The sequence below is a fragment of the Astatotilapia calliptera genome, chromosome 17, assembly GCF_964374335.1.
Source record: "Astatotilapia calliptera chromosome 17, fAstCal68.1, whole genome shotgun sequence".
Classification (NCBI taxonomy): domain Eukaryota; kingdom Metazoa; phylum Chordata; class Actinopteri; order Cichliformes; family Cichlidae; genus Astatotilapia; species Astatotilapia calliptera.
This window is the reverse complement of record NC_137438.1, coordinates 16,417,555-16,443,091: the sequence shown is the minus strand read 5'-3', so window position 1 is coordinate 16,443,091 and position 25,537 is coordinate 16,417,555. Positions and strand designations below refer to the sequence as shown.

Genomic DNA, 25,537 nt, shown 5'->3' with positions numbered 1-25,537 from the left:
GAAAAACTGTAATACATGCAGTTTTCCTCTGAGTAGAGACTGTTTTACAGTTTACGGTTTCTGAACATAAAATTACTATATGCACTGTTCTGTTTAGTTGTCACTACTTGCATACATGTGTGTTGAAGCAGTAAGTTTTCAAACTCTCTATCAAGAGTTATGAGGGACATGCTTCAGTATTTTCACAGCATGAAGTTGCATAGATTGGTGAAACTTCACATACTCGAGCTCCACTAATAATGATAATAGATTTTATTTTGAGTGCTTTCAAAGCTCTTAAGGTCATCTTGATGGATGGATAGACAAACAGACATTTGGCAGCACCAATTAATGTTCTGTTTCACTTATATACACTTTATTGCACTTTATCTAAATCGTTGAATTCAGTTGTTCAGACCACTTAATGGCAGCAGATGTATAAATCAAGCACCTCTGCATGCAGACTGCTTTTACAAATATTTGTAAAAGAATGGGTGAGAGCACAGAGCTAGTCTTCAGCTATCCAGCCCGCTTTACTTTGGAACCCGTTTGGATTCAAGAGAGAGAGACTTTCTGCAACTTGAATCTAGGTTTAGAAATTTCTAGTTAGCGCTGGATCACAGGTGATGCTAAACCACACCTTATTTATGCTTCCATAGGTTTAGGCTGCACAGGGGCTTCCTATGACACAATGACTGTTTCTTGACTCCTCTCTTTGTGTTTATACACCTCTACCGTACTTAATCATCAGTAACTATAAAAGTTTGGTTCTTTGCTTTAGTTTGACTTTTTTCTTGCCTTTTACCCCGAATTGGTTGTGGCAGACAAGTGATAGGTGTCCTTCCAGGGGCCTGGGTCCCCCTGAGGCTTCTTCTTGTTTATTATGCTGTCTCTGTAAAGCTGATCTTTGCCTTTCTGAGTTTAAAATGTCAACACTTGGACTTTATATCATATGAGACAATCGTGTATCAAATATTTTTCTTAGGCAAGTTTGAGTGTAAATACAAAACCATCTGAGTAGCAGCCATGAAAGAATACAGTATATACTGAATATAATGTTCATCAAAGAGCTATGAACTTAAAAGGGTCCAGAAATATTGCATTTGGCAATATGATGGAAAAGGCACAATTACGGGTTTCAGTAAGAATGCTGTGCTTGGTCAAAATAACAGGCGGACTTTTACAACTAGTGATGCAGAATCTTAGGATCATATAATTTGAGGATTTCATTACCTATTAGTTACACTTTTGATTGAATTAAAAATTGCCAGGAAAAAAAGATTAGACACTGCATGCTGGTGACCATTTGGAGATGGCCAAGCCAGCAGGACAGTGTGATGATTGATCGTGGAAACAGAAAGAAAAGGCCCATTGTGAGCTGTCAGAATTGTTTATTTAGATCATGTCTCTACAGTGTGCTTGTGGATAAAAATACAGTGGAATTGTTGAGCTTCATTTTAACACTACAACTAAAAGACATATCTAAAGAGAAGTTGTTACCTGAAAAAGAAAATATCACAATAATAAGCTGCTTAAGAAGAAGATTCACAAGAAGAACAACCATACCTTTATTCTACTTTCGCCTTAAATGCTCAGTTCTCACATATGACATTTCTGTTTTACCAATAGTGATCTGGCCACATCTTATTTTCAGAACCCACTCTTCTGAGACTTTTGACACCTTCCACAGTAAGCAGTTTTCTTTAAGACCAATTCCTCCACAAAAAGGAATAATTTATGAAAAAAAGCACTGCTTTTATTATTTATTAAAGAATTATTTTGACAATCCACCGCAAGTGAAAGAAAAGCACTGCTTTAATACACATTATTCACTTCTATTATGTCCTAAATGTTGAGTGTGACTGAGAGCTCTGTTTTCAGTCTGTAGAATTATGAACACTTACATGAAATATAATAAAATTAAACAGATAGTTATTCGAGGGTCCAAGCTGAACAAAAATGATTTAGCTGACTCCTGTGATGTTGCTATTGTTAGCGTCAATTGTCACATCTACACACTGTACATGTTCTGCTTGGACAAACTTGACTTAGAGGCAGCAAAAGCTCTTTGCACTCTTAGACACTTAAAAATGAATAGTGTTCTCCTTTAGTTTGGACTTTTGGGACTAGTGACAAATCCTGGGTGGAAAACCAACTAAAATTAAAAAAAAGTTAGCTCTGTGGTGGCGGTGGTGAGGAGGAGAGGGTTGTTTCATACAATTTGACTGCATCAGTCAGTTGAAGGGGCTTCCTGGGGTTCCCGATTGACTGACCCAGAAAGAAAAACAAACAGAAAAGGAGGAGTTAGATAAGGGACAACCCAATTTATTTTCGTGAGTAATTCCTGAATAAAAGATTTTATGTACCTTCTTCTCTTGCCTTCATGCGAGCTACAAAGTTGTAACTTTTATTCCTGCGATAGTTCTCGTAAGGGTCATCCAGTGAGACCCCCACACCTTTGTACTGGTCCCATTTATCCCTGATATCGCCTCCTTTAATGGGGTCCTGGATGCCCTGTTCTTTAGCCCCCAAGCCCCCTGAGCCACTCCAACCTACAGCAGACAGGAAGTCATTTTAGGTCGCTTCAGAAAATATCCAAAAATATCATTCTTCAAACATCCTTACCGGATTTAAAAAATTAAATAAAATGTAAATCATAATAATTAGAGCGTACCCATCTTCATCAGTAGCTGATGACCTTTGTTCTCCTCCCCTAACCTGGTGTCTGCAGGTAATTTTGAAGAAGTTGTGCCCAGCACTGCTGTGGAACTACAGAAAGCACGAGAGAAATTCATCATTACACTACAGGATAAAGGTTTTTTAGCAAAGCATATGATGAAAGAGTAGTGAAGAAACTCACGGAGGGGAGGAGCTCCGAGATTTTGGGCCACGCCGTCGCTTGGTGGGTGAATGTGAGCGGGATCGAGACCTGGAGCGAGAGTGACTACGAGATGACCTGGATCTACTCCTGGACCTAAAGAGTTTGGTTGAACACAAATTAGGTAACATGAATCACACTTCAGTCATATTCAGCACTCAAAGCCCAAAACACATTCATTATATCCAACAGCATCGTTTTTAAATAAGAGACTTCAATTACAAAAAAGGAAAAAACATTTATTCAGTCAGAGATGCATTGAATTAATGATACACAAAGACTTCCATGTACACGCATTATGCAGAGTCATTATGGCTTCACTGCGTAAACCTAATAGAAATATAATATCAAGAAGCCATTGTCACAGGATCTGCTGTATTTACAGGTCTTTAGTCCAACTCATCAAGTTCCTGGTGTTAAATTTGGCCGTGATTATGTGAAAATATTCCACTTTCATTCCGCGGTAATGTTTGATTGTAAATGATCAAGCGGATTATTAAACAAAATGACCGTGGGAGCTGGGGTAAGCAAACACGATGGAAAATCAAGAACTGGTGGAAATAGAGTGCATTTCATAGCTTGTGAATGAGACTTCGCAGGTTCTAACAAATCACGACTGAAGGTGCCATGCTTTGATGTGTGGATACAGACCTGGATTGTGAGTAGGAGCGAGAGCGGCTGTGGGAGCGGGAACGTGATGAACGGGAGCGTGACCTGGAGGACTTTGAGGAGTGAGAGCTGGAGCGAGACGAAGACCTCCCTCGGCTGCGAGAGCGACTCCTGGAGCGGCTGCCTCCACGACCACTAGAACCAGTCATCATTGGAGAAATGATAAAACTATCAGAACATACAAAGTTCTGGGTTTAACTGTTTAATACTTTGAAAAGCATAACATCCTCCTTTTAAAAAGACAATTCACTTTATTAAGCACATTTGAAAACAACAATCACTGACCAAAGTGCTGTAAAACTAAAAGAAGAAGCAATAAACATTATTTTATTTCTTTTTTCTGTATTATAAAGATGTGACGTGAATAATGACACCTGGTGACATGATTAGCAAACAACAGTCAAGTTTAAAAAAATCAGTTTAAATATGATGTGTTTTGATATTTGTAGCACAGGAGAGATGGAAAAAGAGAGGATACTCTATTATGAAGGAAAAGCTCACCTGTTACGTTTCTCCTGATCCTTTTTCCTTCTGGCCCTCATCTTAGCCCTGAAGAATTCATACAGGCCGTTCTGCTCCCAGCCTTCACTGAATGAGAAACCAACCACAAATACGTGTAATCACTATTCGCTGCAATTTTTAAACAAAGTAGTAGTACTTCACCCAGTTTCTACAGCAATTTCTGCAGATAAACAGCTACAAAAGGCTAAGCGGTACCCAAGGCTGTGCTCCAACTATAGAGGATCACACTTCTCAGACTTTAAAGTCTATCCCAGGTTGCTGGAACGGAGAGTTTGTCTGCTAGTCGGATCTCTCATACAGGAGGAACAATGCGGTTTTTGTCCTGGTTGCGGAACACTCGACCAGGTATAATTCACAAACAAACACCTTAACCTCCACATATGTGAACATCACATTTTGGGTTGTCTAAACCATAATACTAAATTTGCCCAATCAGCCCAAATAGCAGAGAGAAATTAAAAATGCATGCCATGAAAGAGTTCAGGGTTAGGAAGTTAAAGCAGATAACCTGTAAGCTGGAGAGGAAATGTCTCACTAATTTAGTTTCTATAAGGTTAGTAAATCTTACTTACGATTACTGACTGAACAAAACATGAACAACCCTGCATTTCTTTTTAGCACCATAGCCTGGCTGACAAAGAGACCTCGTTTACACCAACTGTAATAGCCATCTTACAGACATATTTCAAAACTAGTCACAGTCCCTACAAGACTTTTCATAGAAGTTCTACCATTACACAACGCGTCAATCTTTAAGTATGATCTATTTCTATTATTTAGCTTTTAGGCCTTTAAGGTAGAGGTAAGAAGCCATTACTTAAAAAGCAGTCATGTGACCCAACTGTTTTAGTATTATATTATAAATGCTTCCCTTAAGCAGCATTATTAATAAGCAGCATACATTTTTATTGGTATTCAGAAGGTAACCAGTTTCATCTACCTATGAGGTCAGATGATATTTATTTCTTCTAGGCTTGCTATTGTAATTGGTTATTATCAGGTAGTTCTTTGCTGAGCATTTCTTCTTCACTCACCACTTTTTACTTTTACTTTTTATGTTTTTATACAGCACTCTGCAATTTTCACAAGTTATCCTTAACTTTTCCCTTTCCACTGACACCAAGTGCTTGTCAAGAGAAAATGCCAACATTCAGACGGGGTCATCTGATTGTTGGAGTTTTCTCTTTATTATTTTATGGTCTTTACCCAGCATTATATAGTGTCTTGATGTGACTCCTGTTATGATTTGGTGCTATATAAATAAATAACAGTTAAACTGAATCACCTATTCATCGATTTATATTTTTAAATTCTATTATTAAATTAAGTTTAACTGTCTTGCACAAAAAGTGTGTGTTCGTACCTATTCCTAGGCCGATCATGAGATGGTGGGCTGTAGAAAGCTTCCACAGCAGCTAGCAGGCGATCACTGGGTGGCATGGGTGGAGGTAACCGAATGTCCTTAGGGTCCAGAGGTTTATAGTCACAGTCCTCAAGCTGTACAGTTGACAGTAACAGTAAGACCATAAGGCATGCAAACTTTATTGGGGCTAAATGTGTCTATTCTGGATGCCACTTCAGTACAAAATCCATGCTAAAAACTGTAAAAACCACCACGGTACCTCTTTTTGTGTGGTGTATGAAAAAAACTACACTTGTATGGATGTGTGTGACTGGGAGAAAATAGTAAAACAGCAGTATATAAGAAGTGCATTACTTGAACCATAATGGCAGCTTTTACTGTTTTTTTACATTTGTATTTATTTTCATTCCCCTGTCCTACAATGAGAAGCAGAGGACTTACTTTAACAAGCGGAGCCATGAGACCAGCTGGCAGGTCAAAGTAGGGCACATTTGGCACCAGACTGGGATCATCTTGCACTGGATGCTGGCGATGACGCATGTGAGGTGAATGGCCATTAAAACCATGTGGCGGTGGGCCAAATTCCGGGTGCTGGCCTCCACTCCAGGGAGGATGTTCAGCTCCCATCCCTGGTGGAGGAAGCCTCTGATTGGGATGGTGGTGGGGAGGAGGACCCGGCATATCTGTCAAACATATTTGGAGACTGTTAAAATACACCTGAAAATTAAAAGGCGCAGAAACATGCATCTCCTCTGATCTATGACTCTGAGTCTCTCCGCTAACCTCCAGGATATTCTCCTTGAGCATAGTCAAATCGATGTGGTGTATAGGGTGGTCTGTCATAGTGATGTCTGGGAGAAAAGTCTTCCTGCATAAAGCGAGGGGGAAAACGTCCAAAGCCGTGTGGGGGCGGAGGGGGCTGGTTGAAAGGAGGTGGCTGCTGGTGAGGAGGGAAAGGTCCTCTGAAATGGGGCGGCCTCTGTAAAAATGCAAGTGAAACACCACAATCATTCATGTAAGTAAGAAGCTCTAGCATCTTTGGTGCAACAAAAGAAACTTAAGTCAAATTCAGAAAAGGATGCAGTGTAAATGTAAGTTGTAAATGCAAAGTAAATAGCAGAGGAAGTAAAACCACAGAAATGTTCTCCCACATGCCTGCATGCGTGGAGGGAATGGTGGCTCCCTCTGACCCCAGGGAGGCTGGTCCGGCTGATTTCCCCATGGTGGTTGCTGGTCGTACGAGTTCCAAGATGGAGGAGCGTGCTCAGACCCACCTGGACCACTCCAAGGACCTCCTTCTCTACCAGGACCTCCACTCCAGTTTCCTGGGTCCCGCTGATCATTCCACATCCCCTCATGGCTGTTCCAAGGAGGGCAAGGTGGTGGTGGCTGGTTTGGATCAAAAGGAGGCTGGGGAAGAGCCGAGACAGAAAGGATGTGACCACGACCTGAGCTTGCTAGTAAATTGCAAAGTGAGGAACTGTGATGATTAAGAGACATGTCACTAGATGGGCAAGGCGACAATGTAGTGTGGCTACACTAGTATTCCTTCAGCATTAATGATAGGAATTAGAAAAAGTTAAAAAGCCCACAATGACACGTCCATTCTGTCAGAAGATGTTTTTCTCCTGTAGCTGTCATCCAGAGTGACCCAGGATAGGTCAGCTCAAGTGAGGCCAGTGTGACCGACTTCTATTTCATACTCTTACCTTAGCTCAATGCTGCAGTTCAAAAAGTCAGAAGAGACTTTTTCTTTGACCATTTTCTTGAAGTATTAAACATTTATTATAAATGTTAACCTGGCCAGCAAATATGATCAAATTAGCTGTTTTAACTATTGTCACTCAGTTAATAGCCGCATTAGGCACCTGTTATCATTGATGTAGTGGGTAGTAGACTGTAGCTGGATAAAAGAATAATAACTGCAAGCTAAATAGATGGAATATTGAGTTGTGACACAGCGATTTACAGGGACATGGCGAAGGGTCAGGCTGTTGGCTGTACAGAATAGCTAAAAACTGAGCGGAGAGTATGGAGAACTACTCTACCTGTCAAAGTTTGGACACAGCTTCTCATTTAATGGTTTTTCTTTATTTTCATGACTATTTACATTGTAGATTCTCACTGAAGCGATCTAAACTATTGAATGAACACATATGGAATTATGTAGTAAACTAAAACGTGTGAAATAACTGAAAACATGTTACCAGGTAACAGTCTTGATGTATGCGCAAAGAAATCAGGAAAGTAAATCCCAAAAGGTTTATTCTGCTCCCACACCTCCAGACTCACAAACCGCTTCTTGCCCTGGACCATTCGGACTATCACCCTGCAACCCACCCCTGCCCACCCACGTCACCAGCCTGAGCCATGGTCTGAGTAACCCCCATCACTCCGGCCACTCACACACAAACAGACCAAGTCTTCTCTTTGTCCTACTTCCCAGCATTTTGCAACTGTTTTGCTATCTAATGTGTGCCTAATTTTTTAACATGCTTCTCTTGCTTTGTTTCCATTTTATTCCGACACAGTTGGTGTGGAGCACCCACAATTTTGTCATACATGTACAACGACAATAAAAGGCCTATTCTATTCTAAAAACCATGCCGGGCCAACCTGAGTAGGTACCAGTGGAAAAGAGCTATTAGTTACACAGCAATATGCATAGGCTGCTGGTACAAAACTGAGTATTTCTTTTTCACTTGCTATGTGTTTATAAACCACTTTGCATTAGTTATTATTAATCTCTTTACTTTATAAGATAAAGTGCCTTCAGGGGACTGTTGCTGTGATATATAAAACTGAATGTATGTTAACATTCCTAGCTTATAGCACTGGTGCTACAAAGGTTGCTAGTTTTTGGCACAGCTCAAAAGTTGCAGCACAAGCATGCAATGTGGTGTTTTTCAACATCAACTCTTTAAAATATCTTGTTTCCCACAATGTAAAGAATGTCTGATTTACTCTTTTTTGCTGTTTCTGAGCAGTGCTGACAAAATAAAAGTTGTGCCTTAGCATCGTAAATCAGCCACGTAAACTCCTTTTCCAACTCACTGTTGTACTTAGAAACTTTTCCTTTGTTGTCAGACGCACCTTCAGTTGGTGCACGTTGTGTTTGTTTTATTCTGATGGGCTGGCTTTCTTTTAAAGGTTTAAAATATCGCCCTGTTTTTTTCAGCGTGAAAACACCTCTTTCAAATTCCATTAGATTCTCTGAGCTGCCGGCACATACTATCTGTCAGTGGACTGGTGGCAAACACAAAGGAAGTGTGGGAACTGTTGTAGAATTTAAGGCTAATTACATTGATACGATAACAATATGTTATAACAACAGACTACAACTCTGTCACATTGTGACCTACTATGGCTTCACAAAATAACAAAGTGGCTTGCAAAGCTGTCACTGTTTCTTGCACGCTCTTAATGTTCACTTAGAGTAAAATCGCCCTCTGTCCTAACTGCCTCTCCAGCTACAGGGTAATGTAGGTTTTAATTAGGGCTGAACAATTATGGAAAATAATCTAATTGCGATTTTTTGCCCCAATATTGCGATGCGATATGCGATTATTTTTTAAGGTCTTTGTCTTCTGTATTATTAAACAAAGACAAGCAATACATCATATAGTATGGCCAATACTATATTACATTAATTTTAAACTGTTCTTTCCTGGAAGACAGACCTCTGTTATGATGACATGAGGTGATGCATGAATTGATGACTGACATTTTTATTTAACTTCTTCAATCACAACAGTATATTTGAACATACACAATAGTTTATTTTTAGCTTACAAACATCTGAGCATAAAGTGCTGACAAGGAACCCTGGTGTAAACATTAAAATGAAAGTCAGTACAATGTGCAGATTGCAGAAATATACATAAAAAAAATCAGTGGCTTTACCACACTCAGTTTTTCGACATCTGTGAACTACTAGACAGTCATTCAATTAAAAAATAATATTAAATAAATAAAACTAATAAATAAAAAATACACACAGCTTACTGATCTCTGCAGTCAGTAACATTACACATAAAGTGCAAACATAATAGCAATTGTATAAACACACACACAAACACGCCTTTAAAATTTAAAGGCGTGAAATTGGACGGTCTAGTTCTGATTAGCTAATCAGAAGGCTAGTTCTGATTAGCGTCACCGCTGTCTCGGTGGCGTTTAATAAACTTGGCCGTCTGCTTCTTGCTATCTAAAATATAACCAGACACTGGTGTAAATTCTCGACTGTCTCATACTTCTGTTTAATAAGTTTTCTGTTTGACGTTTAGTCAGCTGTGTGAAAACCAAGGAGGAACCCACCCGGGGGATTAATAAAGTTTTATTTTATCTAATCTAATAACTTTAATCTCAGCCAAACCGATTTACTCACGAACAAACAAAACACTGAAAAAAGCCCAACAATAACATTTTTAGGTTGTCTAAGTGACTTATATATTACGTTTAACCCGAGCAGCGAAACTCCGCGGTGATCTGAAAATGATGTGCCGGGAGTTGTGCCGTTCTCGGCCGCATCAGTAACCCTCGAGCTCCCGGCTAGCTGTCGAGCTGGTGGGTAGCAGACGCCTCTGAAAACGTCGAAGCACTTTTGCAAATATGGGATATCTTGATAAACCGAGCAGATATTTGATGTTTACACAACTACTTTCTCGCCTGAAAATATGTTAAAAGTTTATTTTGTGACCCAGAAAGATTAGTATGAGTAATTTTAAAACTTAGTAGCGGCCGCCATTGCTGGAAACTGGAGTTTGGCTGGGCCGCGCTATGAATTCTGGGATATGGTAGGCCACGAAGGACACACCCGACCCATCCTTCAAATTCGGGGAAGGAGGACGCATTTGTCGGCTACATTCGGAGGAGTCTACGAATTTGGACAGCCTTCGGCGCGTCGCTGTGACGTAATCGGTCTACAAATGCGGCCTCAGGAGGATGCAGCCCATGAATTTGGACATGTCCAGAGTATAATCGCAGCCTTTGCGGTTAGAAAATTGCACTTGATCATGTCGCGATATTATCGCAAATGCGATATATCGTTCAGCCCTAATTTTAATTGGTTCCCCATTAATATTAAACACCTTTATTTAGGAACTGCATTGTGTGTTTACTTGTGTTATCTTTGCCTAATATTCAAATGTATTTGATGATCTGAAACATTTAAGTGTGATAAACATAAAAAAAAATAGGAAATCAGGAAAGGCTGTACACACCACTGTAGTTGAGAATATCCAGCAAATATGCACTCTCCTTCTGTATCTTTCAATATTTTCCCTCACTCACACACACAGACACACACACACAAGAAACACACACAAAAAGGTCTTTACCGGCTGGTTGGGGTTCCAGGGGCTCATATGCTGAGGGTCATACCAGGCAGGCTTTGTGGGGGGTATATCTGAGGGACCACTAGGGTTGCTGGGGTCTGGTGGTCTGGATGAAGATCCATCAAACTCTCCCGGAGGAGGACCTGATATGGGAAGCTTTACATCTCCTGAACACAAAAAAGAGACATCATAAAACAAACATACATGGACTTGGTCAGGTTTAGCTACATTGCTGTCTGTATTATTGCTGAAGTCCTAAATTATCACCTTTAAAGTGTTTGTGCTAAAACGTCATGTACAGTAACACGGGCATGGAGACCAGCACTGACTGGCAGATGACATCAATTCAACATATAAGACTTTAAGAATGCATAAGCATCTACCTAAAATCTATTTAATCTATCATCTGTGATTATATTGTATTGGTCATCTCCCTTAAATAAACAGGCAGCCTTAAAGTGTGAAATATTCATCGGCAAAAACACAGAAATGTGTCTATTGTTTCATTGGCTGATAGTGCCCCACAGGCCTCAATTGAAACAGACTAACAAGCAGCGGGCAAGGCAGCCCAGGCAGGGAAATGTTGCTTTTAGAGACATAAAATGAGTCGCAAAGTCTATATCAGGGGTAGGCAACTCCAGGTCTCAAGGGCCTGCAGGTTTTAGATATCCCCCTGGGTCAACACACCCGAATCAAATGATTAGTTCACGCCATGTTTAGAAAGAGAAATTTTGAGCATGAATCAGATCCCTGCATCTCTCCCCTGTTGGATCCTTTGTTTGGTGAATTCCTCACCACAACACCATCAGTGCCTTGTACTGAATTGTAAGTACTTGTAAGAATAAACTGCTCACAAGACAACTCCAGCAGTATAACCTCCTTTATCTAATGCACAAAATTTCCACAACAGGATCAAATACTGAAAATCAGTTTATAACTTTTATGTATTTATGTGTTTTTTCTGTATTGTTGTATCTTTCCATTAAAATTAAACTACCATAAAAATTACAGACTGTTAATTTCTTTGCAAGTGACCAAACTCGCAAATTCAGCAGAGGATCAAATAATTATTTCCCCAACTGTATAAGCAGTTGACATGAGCTCATGCATGAGGCTGTGCCTCTGCTTTGGTTGAGTGTTTTTCCACTCACCAGCTTGCGTAGTCATAGGGGGGGGCTTTTCCGGTTCAGCTGGGGCAGCTAGCTGTCCTACAGGGGCAGACTGCGGTTGTGACTGATGTTGCTGCTTCAGACTAGCAACAAACTCATCATGCTGAGTCTTCAATGCCTGGATCTGCTGCTGGAAGGCCAACTGGACTGGCTGCACCACTGCAGCATATTCTGTTATCAGGGACGCCTGAAAGAAACAACAAAATACCAGATAAAGTCTATGGTGGGAAAAATACAAAAAAAGCCATGAATGGGGCCGGGTAATATGAGGAAAAACACACACACACACACACACACACACACACACACACACACACACACACACAAATCTAGATCGATCAATAGATCGATATATAGATAGATACATATATATTGTTTTGATTATGTTACTCCTGTTATCCGGGGTGATGCACACCTGACTACTTTCTGACAGATTCCAACGACTGCTGCTGGTCCATAGAGCCGTAGTTGTTGGGAAGAAGGTCACATTTATTAGCTACTGGGATATATTTTCTCTTGCTGATATGTAGAACTCCGACAGCACTTTTTCTTTTTGGCTGTGTGGGGAGGTGTTGACATGCTGAGTTGAAAACATTCTTCATTTTGCAGGGGATGACTTTTCAGGTGGTGGAATACGTTCGTGGTATTGCTACCTTTTGCAGCAATAACTTTACGGCATCTTTTGCAAATTACGGCATTTTGTTTGATATCCTTATGAAATCCAAACCACTGCCAGATTATTGATCCAGGGCTGTTTCTCTTTGGAACTAGCTCGTCTGACTTTTCTTCAATTATAGTCTCATTCCCTTGCTCATCTGAAACTTCTGCTATCACCATATTTTCCGCCATCTGGTAGTATAAAAACACACATGCTCAGCGCAGTGTCCCAGGTAGAAAATTTTCCAGTTTGGAGGGGGGATGCATTCACAGCATGTGGGATAAAAACGCCTGACATTGCCTCCTGTCACAGGGGCCTGGAGGCTAACCCAACAAGGGGAGGGCTACAAGCTGGACAGATCAACAGTCTGTGGCAGAGACCTTCTTACTGTGAAGCAACAGTGGTAACCACTGCAACACCATAGTGCCCAATACTTACACAACAAAAATCCTGAAAGTGAAATATTTGGGTCCAACTCTAAAATCTGATTGTTAAGACATGTTCCTGTCACCTGGTACTGGCCAAGGCCCAGTGCTGGATTCTGGAGCTGTTGAATGGTCTCCTCATCAAAGTACCCATTTTTCTCCCAAAGCTGCAACAACTGTGAAGGGAGAAGGAATGTCAGAAACAGAAACCTTTTTCCGTTCAATAAATGGAGGAGAAAAAACTTCCTTTTAATCACCAGATCTAAGCTACTAATAAACTGATATGAATGAATATTCATAGCTGAAGCTGCTATAGCAAAGAAAAACCAGTTAGTGTGTTAGACTTGGAAAATATGTGTCTGTATTTACCCTGGTGATCTTCTGCTGTTTTTCTTCCTCTACAGCTAGAAAGCTTGTGCAGTAGATTGGAACAACAACTTTCTGCAGCGCTGCCAACAAGTCCTTCTGCTGCTTCCGCTGGCTGTGTAAAACATTAAAAGAATCACAAACAAAACATTGAGGCACATACAGTGGGGCAAAAAAGTATTTAGTCAGCCACCGATTGTGCAAGTTCCCCCACCTAAAATGATGACAGAGGTCAGTAATTTGCACCAGAGGTACACTTCAACTGTGAGAGACAGAATGTGAAAAAAAAAAAATCCATGAATCCACATGGTAGGATTTGTAAAGAATTTATTCGTAAATCAGGGTGGAAAATAAGTATTTGGTCAATAACAAAAATACAACTCAATACTTTGTAACATAACCTTTGTTGGCAATAACAGAGGTCAAACGTTTACTATAGGTCTTTACCAGGTTTGCACACACAGTAGCTGGTATTTTGGCCCATTCCTCCATGCAGATCTTCTCGAGAGCAGTGATGTTTTGGGGCTGTCGCCGAGCAACACGGACTTTCAACTCCCGCCACAGATTTTCTATGGGGTTGAGGTCTGGAGACTGGCTAGGCCACTCCAGGACTTTCAAATGCTTCTTACGGAGCCACTCCTTTGTTGCCCGGGCGGTGTGTTTTGGATCATTGTCATGTTGGAAGACCCAGCCTCGTTTCATCTTCAAAGTTCTCACTGATGGAAGGAGGTTTTGGCTCAAAATCTCACGATACATGGCCCCATTCATTCTGTCCTTAACACGGATCAGTCGTCCTGTCCCCTTGGCAGAAAAACAGCCCCATAGCATGATGTTTCCACCCCCATGCTTCACAGTAGGTATGGTGTTCTTGGGATGCAACTCAGTATTCTTCTTCCTCCAAACACGACGAGTTGAGTTTATACCAAAAAGTTCTACTTTGGTTTCATCTGACCACATGACATTCTCCCAATCCTCTGCTGTATCATCCATGTGCTCTCTGGCAAACTTCAGACGGGCCTGGACATGCACTGGCTTCAGCAGAGGAACACGTCTGGCACTGCGGGATTTGATTCCCTGCCGTTGTAGTGTGTTACTGATGGTGACCTTTGTTACTTTGGTCCCAGCTCTCTGCAGGTCATTCACCAGGTCCCCCCGTGTGGTTCTGGGATCTTTGCTCACCGTTCTCATGATCATTTTGACCCCACGGGATGAGATCTTGCGTGGAGCCCCAGATCGAGGGAGATTATCAGTGGTCTTGTATGTCTTCCATTTTCTGATGATTGCTCCCACAGTTGATTTTTTCACACCAAGCTGCTTGCCTATTGTAGATTCACTCTTCCCAGTCTGGTGCAGGTCTACAATACTTTTCCTGGTGTCCTTCGAAAGCTCTTTGGTCTTGGCCATGGCGGAGTTTGGAGTCTGACTGTTTGAGACTGTGGACAAGTGTCTTTTATACAGATGATGAGTTCAAACAGGTGCCATTCATACAGGTAACGAGTGGGGGACAGAAAAGCTTCTTACAGAAGACGTTACAGGTCTGTGAGAGCCAGAGATTTTCCTTGTTTGAGGTGACCAAATACTTATTTTCCACCCTGATTTACGAATAAATTCTTTACAAATCCTACCATGTGGATTCATGGATTTTTTTTTTCACATTCTGTCTCTCACAGTTGAAGTGTACCTCTGGTGCAAATTACTGACCTCTGTCATCATTTTAAGTGGGGGAACTTGCACAATTGGTGGCTGACTAAATACTTTTTGCCCCACTGTAATCCATTACAATACTACAATGAATGAGCAATGCCTGGCTCCTGCATGCTGACCCACAGCATGGGCAAAGCTGTGTGCTGAGCCTCCTGTACACCTCCCTCCTCCAATTCAACAGTTATTGGCCTCATCAGCAGAGGGGACAAGACTGCGTACAGGGAGTGGGGTAAAAAAACTGGCAGAATGGTGTTGAGCAGAACACAACCTTCTGCTCAACACCATCAAAACTAAGGAGGTAGTGATTGACTTCAGCAATCAGAACATGTTGCTCTCCACATCAACGGGGACTGTAATCAGCAAGTGTCCTCCTTTAAGTTCCTGGGGACCTGTCATGAACAACTAACAACAACATGGCCGTTAAAACCGTTAAAACGAACAAGGACACCACATCCTTAAGATGCTAAAAGGAACCATCTGGATAAGAAACTGATGGTGGCTTTTTAATTGCAACACCACAGAGAGTGTCCTGACCTACAACAATGCCTGGTATACTTATGGCTTGGTGGCAGAAAAACATGCAGAGGGTCATTAGACAGCGCAAAAGATCATTGGCTGGACCTTACTCTGGAGAGATGAGAAAACTTCTGCCGAATTTTCTCACCCGTTCAACAAAACGCCCAGGACAGCCAGGTTGAGAAACAGCTTTTATCCTGCCATCAGAACACTGAATGCTAAGCTCAGTTAATGGGCTGAGTGAGCTTCACTCATCAGCCCCATCTGCAATATTCCTGTGTAATATAAAACAGTCAAAGGTGCACCTTACAGAGACCAACAACTAAACTACATAACTAAGAGTCAAATTATTAGAATTCTCTCACAGTTTGGTACCTCAATTATTCTTTAAAAAAGGATGAAAAACAAAAAAAACATGAAAAAACCTTCCTAACTGGAACATGAAAAAAAAAATATCTCCACTATTCTGACATATTACCTGTTTCAAGCTGTTCCCATACACTTTAAACTATGGAGAACCAGAAGAGCCACGCAAACCTTTGGCTTATTTGAAGCGTGTCAAGCAGGTTTCAGAGCTAATCACATAGAAACAGCTTTAATGAAGGTTACAAATGATCTTCTTATGGCCTCTGACAGTGGACTCCTCTCTGTGCAGCGTACAATACTGTTGACCATAACATTGTCTGGCTATTAGAGCATACTGTAGGTATTAAAGGTACTGTGCTGCAGTGGTTTGCATTCTATATATCTAACAGACTCCAATTTGTTCATGTAAGAGTCCTCTTCACATACGAAGGTTAATTATGGAGTTCAGTGCTAATGATGCCAGGACCAATTGTGTTTACATTATACATGCTTCCCTTAGGCAGTATCAACAGAAGGCGTAGAAAAAAAAAAACAAACAGGAAAGAGAAAGGCAGTGAGGAAAATTGATTTTACCCTCTTTCAGATTACTTATAATGCTACTCCATTATTAGTTTTCTCACGGATAAAGTACACAAGTAAACTACATGGGTTCATGAGTGTATTTAGGTTTGGGTACCAGTGATGAAGAACGTCATTTGTTAAGTAGATAAGATGTAGGCGCAGCTCAAAATGAGCTGTATCAGCAGTGATGCGGTTGCGTAGATGTGATGTCATCAGTTCACAGTGCTGTGGGGTCTTGGCATTATTGAACATCCAGTTCTTACCAGCCTGAGGAAGAAAAACAAAAGTGAAATGTAAATAGCTCTAATTATAATAACTCTTTACATGAAGGAATTGTACAAAGAGAAAGCCAATGGGAGGAATGATTTCCTGTGTGGCCCTGATTCATAGAAAATCCTATCGTTATGTCCTTACCGAGATGGCATCTTTGGTGCAGGTGTCTATAATGGGTTGAAGCAGGTTGTCAAATTCTGTTATGTCCAACTGTGTTTCCAGCAGCAGCTTTTGGGTCTGCTGCTCCATAGCTAAAGTAATGGCTGCAGTGACCTGTTCCTACATTGAGAAAGCATTAGAAAATTTATTGGTCAACATTGGTCTTGTGATGTCCCCTCAGCCACTTGTACCACATCCACCCAGACCTCCCTCTCCCCGGCCACCTCCCCCAGCTTCTCCGAGGGAACGCCTTGGTGTTCCCAGACCAGCCGAGAGATATAATCTCTCCAGCGTGTTTATTTCTTGTATCACATGCTCTTCGTTATTATTTTGTTTAATGCATGGAGCGATAACGACTTCATTTCTCTCCAAGCATTCAAGAGTGGGTCCCAGTTTTGTTAGTACAGAGAGTTACTCTTCTGTAAAGAAGTTATATGTGCAAAACCGAAATTGTCATGCCCTCACAAAAAATTCTCCAATCAACTCCGGACAACTGAAACATTCAGCAAAGACAGACTTCAAAACAAAAACGTTCATCAACAACCAGTACACGGGAATAAATGTTCCTGGAGGGAAGGCTATGCTTCTTTCCACTTCACCTGTCTGAGCGTGTGCAGATGCTGCTCCTGCTGCTGCAGATTCCACTGGCTCTGTTGAATGAGCTCATCTATAGCGGGCGCAGAGGGTGGAGGTATTGGAGGTGGAGCAATCATCGGCATCAGTGGAGGAGGGATATCAACCACATCTTTTGTACCAGGGTTGTATATTTCTGCACAAACAAACAAACAAGCAAGCAAAAACAGGACTGAATGTTCAGTCCTTAAGACGAAGTGTTTCTTTTGTATAGCTGCTGCTGATGACAACATGATGGCCATGAACATAATTAATAAATCATGAAGAGAAAAAGAAATACTGCTAATCTGCCAATATGGTTTTCTGAGGAAGAAATAAAACATGGCCTACATGAAATGTTCCAAGTAGAGGAGTGAACACAATTTAAGACATGCAATCAGTATCAACACATCCCCTCCTGGTACTGCTGATTGCTGCAGAAACAACTGGTGCGCTGAGGTAACCTGTTGGCATCGCCACAAACTCAGGCTGGGCTGCTCGATTAAATCAAAATACATTTCTGTTGTACCAAGACTTCCGAGAATGTATGGACACTGTGAATTTTAAGACAGAATGCAATATTTGCAAATCTCTTAAATCCTTGCTTTATTCACAACAGAACACAGATGCTTAATCTGAGAACATCTACAGTTTTATAAGGTAAATGGACAGTACTTATTTAGCATTTTTTTACTCTGAGATTTTTACTACAAGTCCCATTCACCTAATGTCAAACATAGTCACAGAGGTGCTTTTTTTCTTTCCCTAACCTTGTCTAACATTCACACACAACTAGGGTTTCAATAGCTTGTCCAAGAATACGTAAACGTGCAGAATGGGGAAGCCGAGGAGTGAACCAAGCTTCTGATTGGTAGACAACCCGCTATACCTGCTGAGCCACATCACCCTAAGAAAAATATTTGCTAATTTTAAATTTGATGGCATCTACAACAGAAGCAAAAATTGGCAGAGTTTCAACAATGTTCAAAAAACTATCTAAAAACTGAGAAACAATTTCATACATAATATTGTTAAAAGATTTCCAGAGAATCTAGAGAAATCACTGTGCACAAGGGACAAGGTAGGAAATCAGTATTGGATGTCCACGACCTTCAAATACTGCAATAAAACCAGGCATGGTTCTGTGACGGAAATCTGTGCATGGGCTCAAGAACACTCCCAGAAATCACTGTGTGAGAACACAGCTCACAGTCCCCTCAACAAACGCAGGTTAAAGCTCTATCATGAAAAGTAGACACATATGAACATGATCTAGAAACATTGCTGTCTTCTCAGGACCAAAGCTCACTTAAAATGGGCCGAGGCAAAATAGAAAACCGCTCAGAGGTCAGATGAATCAAAGTTTGAAATTGTTTTTGAAACTATGAATGCTGCTCTTCCAGACTAAAGAGGAGAGGGAACATCTGGCTTGTCATCAGCAGTCAGTTCAAAAGCCTGAATCCTTGATGGCAGAGGATGCATTAGTGTCAAATTATTTGACAGCATGTATATTTGGAAAGGTAGTATCAATACTGCAAGGTATATGCAATATTAGCTTTCCTAAAATGATACTTTTAGGATACGCTTTGCAATGTTTACCAAAGCCAAACTGAACTATTCTTTAAAGTTACAAAGTTACAAGTACAGACAGAGGACTTCAAAGGACTACGTTCAATTTGTAATGCAGAATAAATGTTAGAAATGTTTTGTGGATTGTACCAAGCCAATTTTTCCACTGCTGGAATTTCAACTAATAGAGAACACATTAAATATGTTAACAGTCTTATTGCTGGCCCTTTATCACCAAAGATATTAATGCAGTAAAATTCATTTTATAGAACAAAAGTGAAACAAAGCCAAGTAAATGTTATCACTTAATAATATAAAATGTTCAGAACATAATCATAAACTTTTCAGTAATTACAGGAGGATTACATTTGTATTACTGGATAAATAAAACTGTATTCATCCCATATTTGGGAATTATTTTATTACAGCATTTGAACTGATGATAATAATCATAAAAAAGAAGAACAACAACTTTGTCTTAGCTTAACATTTAGCTTCTGATGCCACTTGCCAATAATATCTGTAATACTATAGTACTGACTGTAGTACTAATTTGAGTACCAAGAAATAAACAAGCTGATCTGGGCCAAGACTTTTCCAAAAATGAGGAAAATAATGCAGAAACTAGTTCAACCAATACTGACATTTTTTAAATTGTGCAGCCCTTATTCTACAGCTGCCCTGAGCAGAAGCATGTTACAGACAAACAGGACAAACAACACCCTGCTGTTTGTGTCTGTGTCTTTGTATCTGTGCATGTAATCAAACCTGCTTCGAGATGGAGGATTAAGCATTTTAATCAAGATCATTAAGAAGGTATGGCCAAGAGAAATTCACTGAAAAAGCAAAAAATGTGAACATGCAAAATGAAAACAAAGCAAAGTATTTTAAAGCACAAATGTTGTGTCATCTGGCAAAAAAGTGCATAACAACATGTGACTTTCCAAATAGAATTTTTAAATGTATCTGAAAATTCTGATTTTAAATAAATACCTTTAGATTTATACTCCTCCCCATCGTGGGTAGAGGGATCTAAGTGGAGAAAGGCAAACTTTAATGCATTTCAGTGGTATCACACAACTGACAGAAGAACACCATGCAAAACTAAACACTCTGCTTCTAGTATCAGGCTGCTAATTAGGTGACTATGTTTCAGTAATCAAAGCCAACTGTAGGACAGTAAATAATGTAATTTACTCTCATATTAAGTTCACTTCTTTGTAAAGCATCTATGCCAAGAAAATATTTGTGTTTTGCTCAAAGAACTGCTGTCCTCACAATAAGGACGTGACTGGATTGCTCCTCATGCAAGAATATGAGAAGGTTCTCTAAAGCAGCATTTGCTGAAGCTGCATGTGGGAAGTTTCATATATTTTTACTGCTTTTTAAAGATTTAATTTGTGCATAGTTAGTACAATTACTATTTTGACTTCTTTTGAAAAGTAATATTTCAGTGATATTTCTTTTCAAAAGATTTCAAAATATAAATAAAAGTATGTAGCCGGCTGGAAGCCGTTCAGTCCCTGCTCTGAGGAAGAAGCACCTCACTTCAACAAGCCGACACCAAACTAACCCCTTTGTTCCTGCTCTTTTTCTTCAGGTTGCAGCAGTTCTGGGCGCTGCTTCCAGTTTAAACACAGTCTGCCTTGTGCCCCCCTTGATTCTTGGGGACGGACTGGCTGAGGTTTAATAAACTGGTAGGACAATGTTGGGAGGGTGTGCTCATGACAGAGTCATGTACTATACATCAACTATACTCTGACCATCTCTCCTTGCTAATGATACTGACCTACAAACCCCTCATTTGCAGAACTAAACCAACCAACAGAATGATTAAGACCTTGTCTACTTCAAGATTGCTTTGAATAAACAGACTGGAGCACTTTTATGGACTCTGATGTAGAAGTGTACAGATTATTTGTTCTATACTACATCAACTTCTGCAATGACCTGGTCATCACATTGAAACTAATCAAAGTGTTCTGAAACCAGAAACCCTGGGTCAATAAAGAGGCCAGAGAGCTGCTTAAAATCAGGGATGTTGCTTACAAAGCCCAGGACACGGCATCTTATAGCCTAGCAAAAGCAAATCTCAAACACAGGTACAATGCAGGTACAATGATGCAAGCGAAATCTACCTCCATCCCCTACCAGCCCAGCCTGAACTGTCATTGGAAAGAAATGACATTAGGAGTGTTATTGCAGAGAATTAAACCCAGAAAGGATACAGAACCTGATGGTGTTCTGGAGTGTGTTCTGCAGACCTGCACTGACCACCTTGCAGAGGTTTTTACTAACATCTTTAACCTCTCTTTGATTTCTGGGAGTGCACAACATGCCTCAAAACTACAACCACTGTGCCCATTCCAAAACAAAGAACTAAGAGCAGCCTAAATGACTATCATTCAACTACACATACCCTGATGATAGCAAAATGCTTTGAAAGACTGATTGTGGCTCACATTAAGTGATCACAGCCACTCTGGACCAGAGTCAACAGAAGAAGCCATCAGCCTTACACTCTATACCACCTTAGAGCACTTCAACAAACAGGCAGGTACTGTAGAATGCTCCTCCTGGACTTCAGTTCTGCTTTCAATACCAGTGTCCCCGCAAACTGGTGTCCAAACTCCCAAACCGTCTCAGCCCGACCATCTTTAGGTGGACCCTGTATTTCTTAACCAACTATCCCCAGACTGTCAGGATGGGCAAATGCGCATCCTCCACCCTCAATGTACCAAAGGGATGTGAGCTGAGCCCTGTTCTGTAAGACCTGTTCAACCTTCAAACGTGACAAACACCATCATCAAGTTTGCGGACAACACACAGTCATTGGCCTGATCTCCATTAACAACAAGACTGCAGAGAAAAAGTGTAGAGCCTAATCGCCTGGTGCCCCATCAACAACTTATACTACACAGCAGCAAAGCCAAGGAGACTGTGGTGGATTTCAGACAGTCAAGAACAGAACTTGACCCTATGTACATCAACTATACTCAAATGCTGCTACACACATACACACAGTCTACACATGCTTGCTAGCCTTCCTATTACAACTTCTGTGTAATAGCACTACACTGCTATACTGTGAAACTTGCACATACAACTTGTGAAGTCATTACTAAATTTTCATAATGTTCTTAACTTTGCACATAATTTTTATGACCTTGTACGTATTTTGTATTCTTTTATTCTATTAATTATTTTCTTCTTCATGTGTACTTTTAAATATTTGCATTTTGCACATTTTTTGAATATTTTGCATGGACAGGGGTTGCCAAAATGTTGTTATTTTGTTGTCCTACACAACAATAATAAAAACACCAAACTTGAATCATAAATACCGGCAGTCGCCAGTGCTACCCTCAGCCTTCTAACAGACCTATGGTATCAGTTTCAAAATCCTGTCATCTTGTTCTCAAAGTATGGCATTCATTTTTACTAGATGCACCTGTGGTATCAATTTGAAAATCCTAGGGGACTTCCCTCTTGCGGTATTGCATCCACAAGATTCTCAGAAGATTTGACCTCTGACCTTAACAGGGTAACAAGAAACCCCATCAGCCTTTTACGGCTGAGTGATAAAAGGAATGTCAGCAGCACCTGTACAACAGAGGCACTAGACTCAGTTCAAACTGGGAGGTAAAATACACGTATTACTTCCCATTTGCAATTCAAAATTACTCGCCAACTGACAAGGACCCTTTATGGCCATTTGGCGAGTGGGGGACATAGATTGTGAAGTGGGGTGGACACAGGATTGGTGCCACACAAGTATACCACCTCAACCTCCTAAAAGCATGGAGAGTGACAGAATTTTGGAACTTGTTGTATGTCTCCTTGAAGACTGCCGAAAAAGCTGTATGTGTAGACAGCGCACTGTAAGATAGTACAAAACAGTGCTTCATCTACTAATCCTCCTACCCAAATGTCTGATATGAAAATTATTCTTTGGACCCCACCAATGTGTCTTTGATTATTGAAGAGATTCTAAATTTAAAGATTTGTATTTTCAAATTTAGCTTCAACAGTTCCTTCCACAGTTCCTTGCCAGGTTGTTATTAAGCCAGACCAAAGTGTCATTTGGACACCTTTTATCCTGTAGTGAGATTCCAAATCCACTGTCTTTAGTGCATTTAGTGACTGATATCCTTGTTCTGCTTTTGGGGAGATTTTCTGTGAGCTAGAGAACTGACTCTGCAGCTCACGAAGGCTGCAAGCAGAACAAGGACTACTGTTGCAAGGTGATGATATAAAGGGAGTCTTAAAGCCTTTAATCAAAAGGAAAACCCATGCCTAAAACAGATTCACATTACCAATACAATGTTGGACTGTTCAATTAACAGTTTCACCCCAAAACAGAAAAGTAAATAATTCTGCCAACATATCTGGTGCATGTACTGGGTTGTTTTGTTTTTTTCGCTTTTATCTATAAAAACTGTTTTTTATTACATTTTTTTTAGTTTGAATATTTCAATCATAGTAAGAAATCCAAAGTGCTGAACATCAAATGAACTTAATATTGCAATACTAAATTGACCTCTATGTGAAAATTCTGTTTTTATCCTGACGTGTCAGTTTAACTACATACGTTGCTGTTGCTCCATAGCAAGTTTGTACTTGTAGTAACTGAAGTATTCGCCCCCAAAAAGGAAGGAAAACTTAGGGTTGTCCTTCTGTTTTTCCATCGTCATCTTCTCAAACTCTGGGCCATTTCGGGCAACAAACTGGGCCAGCTTATCAATCACATTTCGAAGCTCCTGATCTGTACAAAAAAAAAAAAAAGACATAAATACAGTGAAAAATGTTGTAAAAACCTCAAAACAGAGACACTGAAACAGACAGAAATAATAGTGTCTAAAGTGCTTTTAAAAAAACAAATAAAACAGATTTAGAAAATAATGAATTTCTTCTGAAACAGAAACATCTAGGAAAGAGGTTGCATAATCATTATTTCCATATTTCTACATAGTATTATTAAATCAGTTGGCTGTAATTCTACTCTTAATCGTGCTGCTGTAGCACAAAAATATCTATAAGGGATCTTCTTTCTATGGGGGTTCTTTTTCTTAAAAGCCAGCAGCCGTGAAAAGTTGGAACAACTAACGTTTACTCTCCATTACTGGATTATTTCTACACTATTTTTCACGTTAGTTGGTGCAATGCTTACACACAGAGCCTGGTTAAACATTCATCCACTTGTGATCGGTGACCTTAATCAATATGCTAAATCCAATGGTTTTGTTAGCTATGTAGCAGATAGCACGGGTGCTCGCTTACGTTGAATCGAAATTTAAAATAGCTGTGGTGTACGGCTCACCTTCGGGAGGACTGGGGATATCCATGTTTAACTTCTGTTCCAGCGAACCACTTAGCCAGAATATGTATGTAAAAACTCGGCCAAATTCTTTACTTTTTCAGAAAAAGGTATATCAAATTCCCCCAAAATCACTTGCATTGCCGCTGCTACGCACAGGAAATGTGATACAGAAACAGCGCCACAAAAGATGGCTATGGAATTGTCTCCAGCGCCCCCTGCGACTGGGAGGAGTGTTCGCGCCTTGCTCGTTTGGGTGGGTTGCAGTTGCGAGTAAACGTCCAAAAATGAAAATATTTTTATTTAACTATAAGTAAGATACTAAAAAAATACAACATTTTAAAATATCTTTAGTCCTGATATTTATTATATAGGCTTACAAATCCTATCCTAGAAAACATGGTTGAAACCCCGTAGTTTCTCTTCCTGGTCAATATAGGAGGCAAAACCTTTGGACAGTTAGACCACACAAGACACTTATCCAGCTGGATCCAACACCCAGTCCAATGGGAATGCTGTGCTATCCAGCTGGTCATTTCAAATGACCCACTTGGCAGTGCAGAGCTATCTTTTTGTTTGTTTGTTGTATGATCAGGAGCAAGAATCTACATATACATATTTTGAGCTTGGCAACACAGTGTTTAGCACTATTGTGTCACAGCAAAAAGGTCCTGGGTTTACATCCACAATCTCGCTATAGCCTTTCTGTGTGGAGCTTGCATAGTCTCCTCTGGTTCTCCAGCTTCCCCCCACAGTCCAAAGACATGCAGTTAGACAGATTACATTAATTGATGATTTTAAGAAGAATTAAAATGGTATTTACCCAGAATAATAATTAGATTAACAATATCAGAAATTTTGTTGTTCAACCCACTCATAAAAGAAACAATAAGTAAGCATGGAAATGTTGACTATTTTCAGATAGAGTCAACTGTAAATGTCTGACCAAAATAAACTCACATGAGGACAATTTGAAACAGAGATGATCACCAGTTTCACATTCAGAAGTACAAAAAAATTACATGAGTCAACCTCAATTTCAAATCGCTTAAATAGGAAATCTAGGAGTGGTATTCAAATGTTCCTTTCAACAAC

General features: G+C 40.2%; 1 protein-coding gene across 2 annotated transcripts; it reads right to left on the bottom strand.

Moving 5' to 3' along the window:
* Nucleotides 1–1,353: 1,353 nt before the first annotated feature.
* On the bottom strand, nucleotides 1,354–24,627 carry cherp (calcium homeostasis endoplasmic reticulum protein). Of its 2 annotated transcripts, XM_026147099.2 has the most exons (20): nucleotides 24,446–24,614; nucleotides 23,717–23,890; nucleotides 20,119–20,157; nucleotides 17,544–17,713; nucleotides 16,927–17,064; nucleotides 16,628–16,779; nucleotides 13,369–13,480; nucleotides 13,086–13,175; nucleotides 11,899–12,103; nucleotides 10,751–10,914; nucleotides 6,567–6,821; nucleotides 6,195–6,390; nucleotides 5,853–6,094; nucleotides 5,412–5,545; nucleotides 4,028–4,114; nucleotides 3,509–3,661; nucleotides 2,840–2,953; nucleotides 2,654–2,748; nucleotides 2,346–2,531; nucleotides 1,354–2,247 (listed from the first exon to the last, which is right to left on the bottom strand). In XM_026147099.2, the coding sequence occupies exons 1-20, from the start codon at nucleotides 24,468–24,470 to the stop codon at nucleotides 2,210–2,212; spliced, it is 2,769 nt and encodes a 922-aa protein (XP_026002884.2). In that variant the 5' UTR covers nucleotides 24,471–24,614; the 3' UTR covers nucleotides 1,354–2,209. The 2 variants fall into 2 exon arrangements, with proteins under 2 accessions (XP_026002884.2, XP_026002885.2); XM_026147100.2 differs by lacking the exon at nucleotides 20,119–20,157 and having other exon boundaries at nucleotides 24,446–24,627.
* Nucleotides 24,628–25,537: the final 910 nt, after the last annotated feature.

Excerpts from the sequence above, each read along its gene's own strand:
- cherp (XM_026147099.2), bottom strand. The coding sequence starts at position 24,470 with ATGGATATCCCCAGTCCTCCCGAAG. Across the intron at positions 23,891-24,445 it reads TATCCCCAGTCCTCCCGAAG|ATCAGGAGCTTCGAAATGTG; the intron begins GTGAGCCGTACA and ends TTTTTTGTACAG. Across the intron at positions 13,481-16,627 it reads AATGACGTTCTTCATCACTG|CCAGCGGAAGCAGCAGAAGG; the intron begins GTACCCAAACCT and ends TGTTTTACACAG.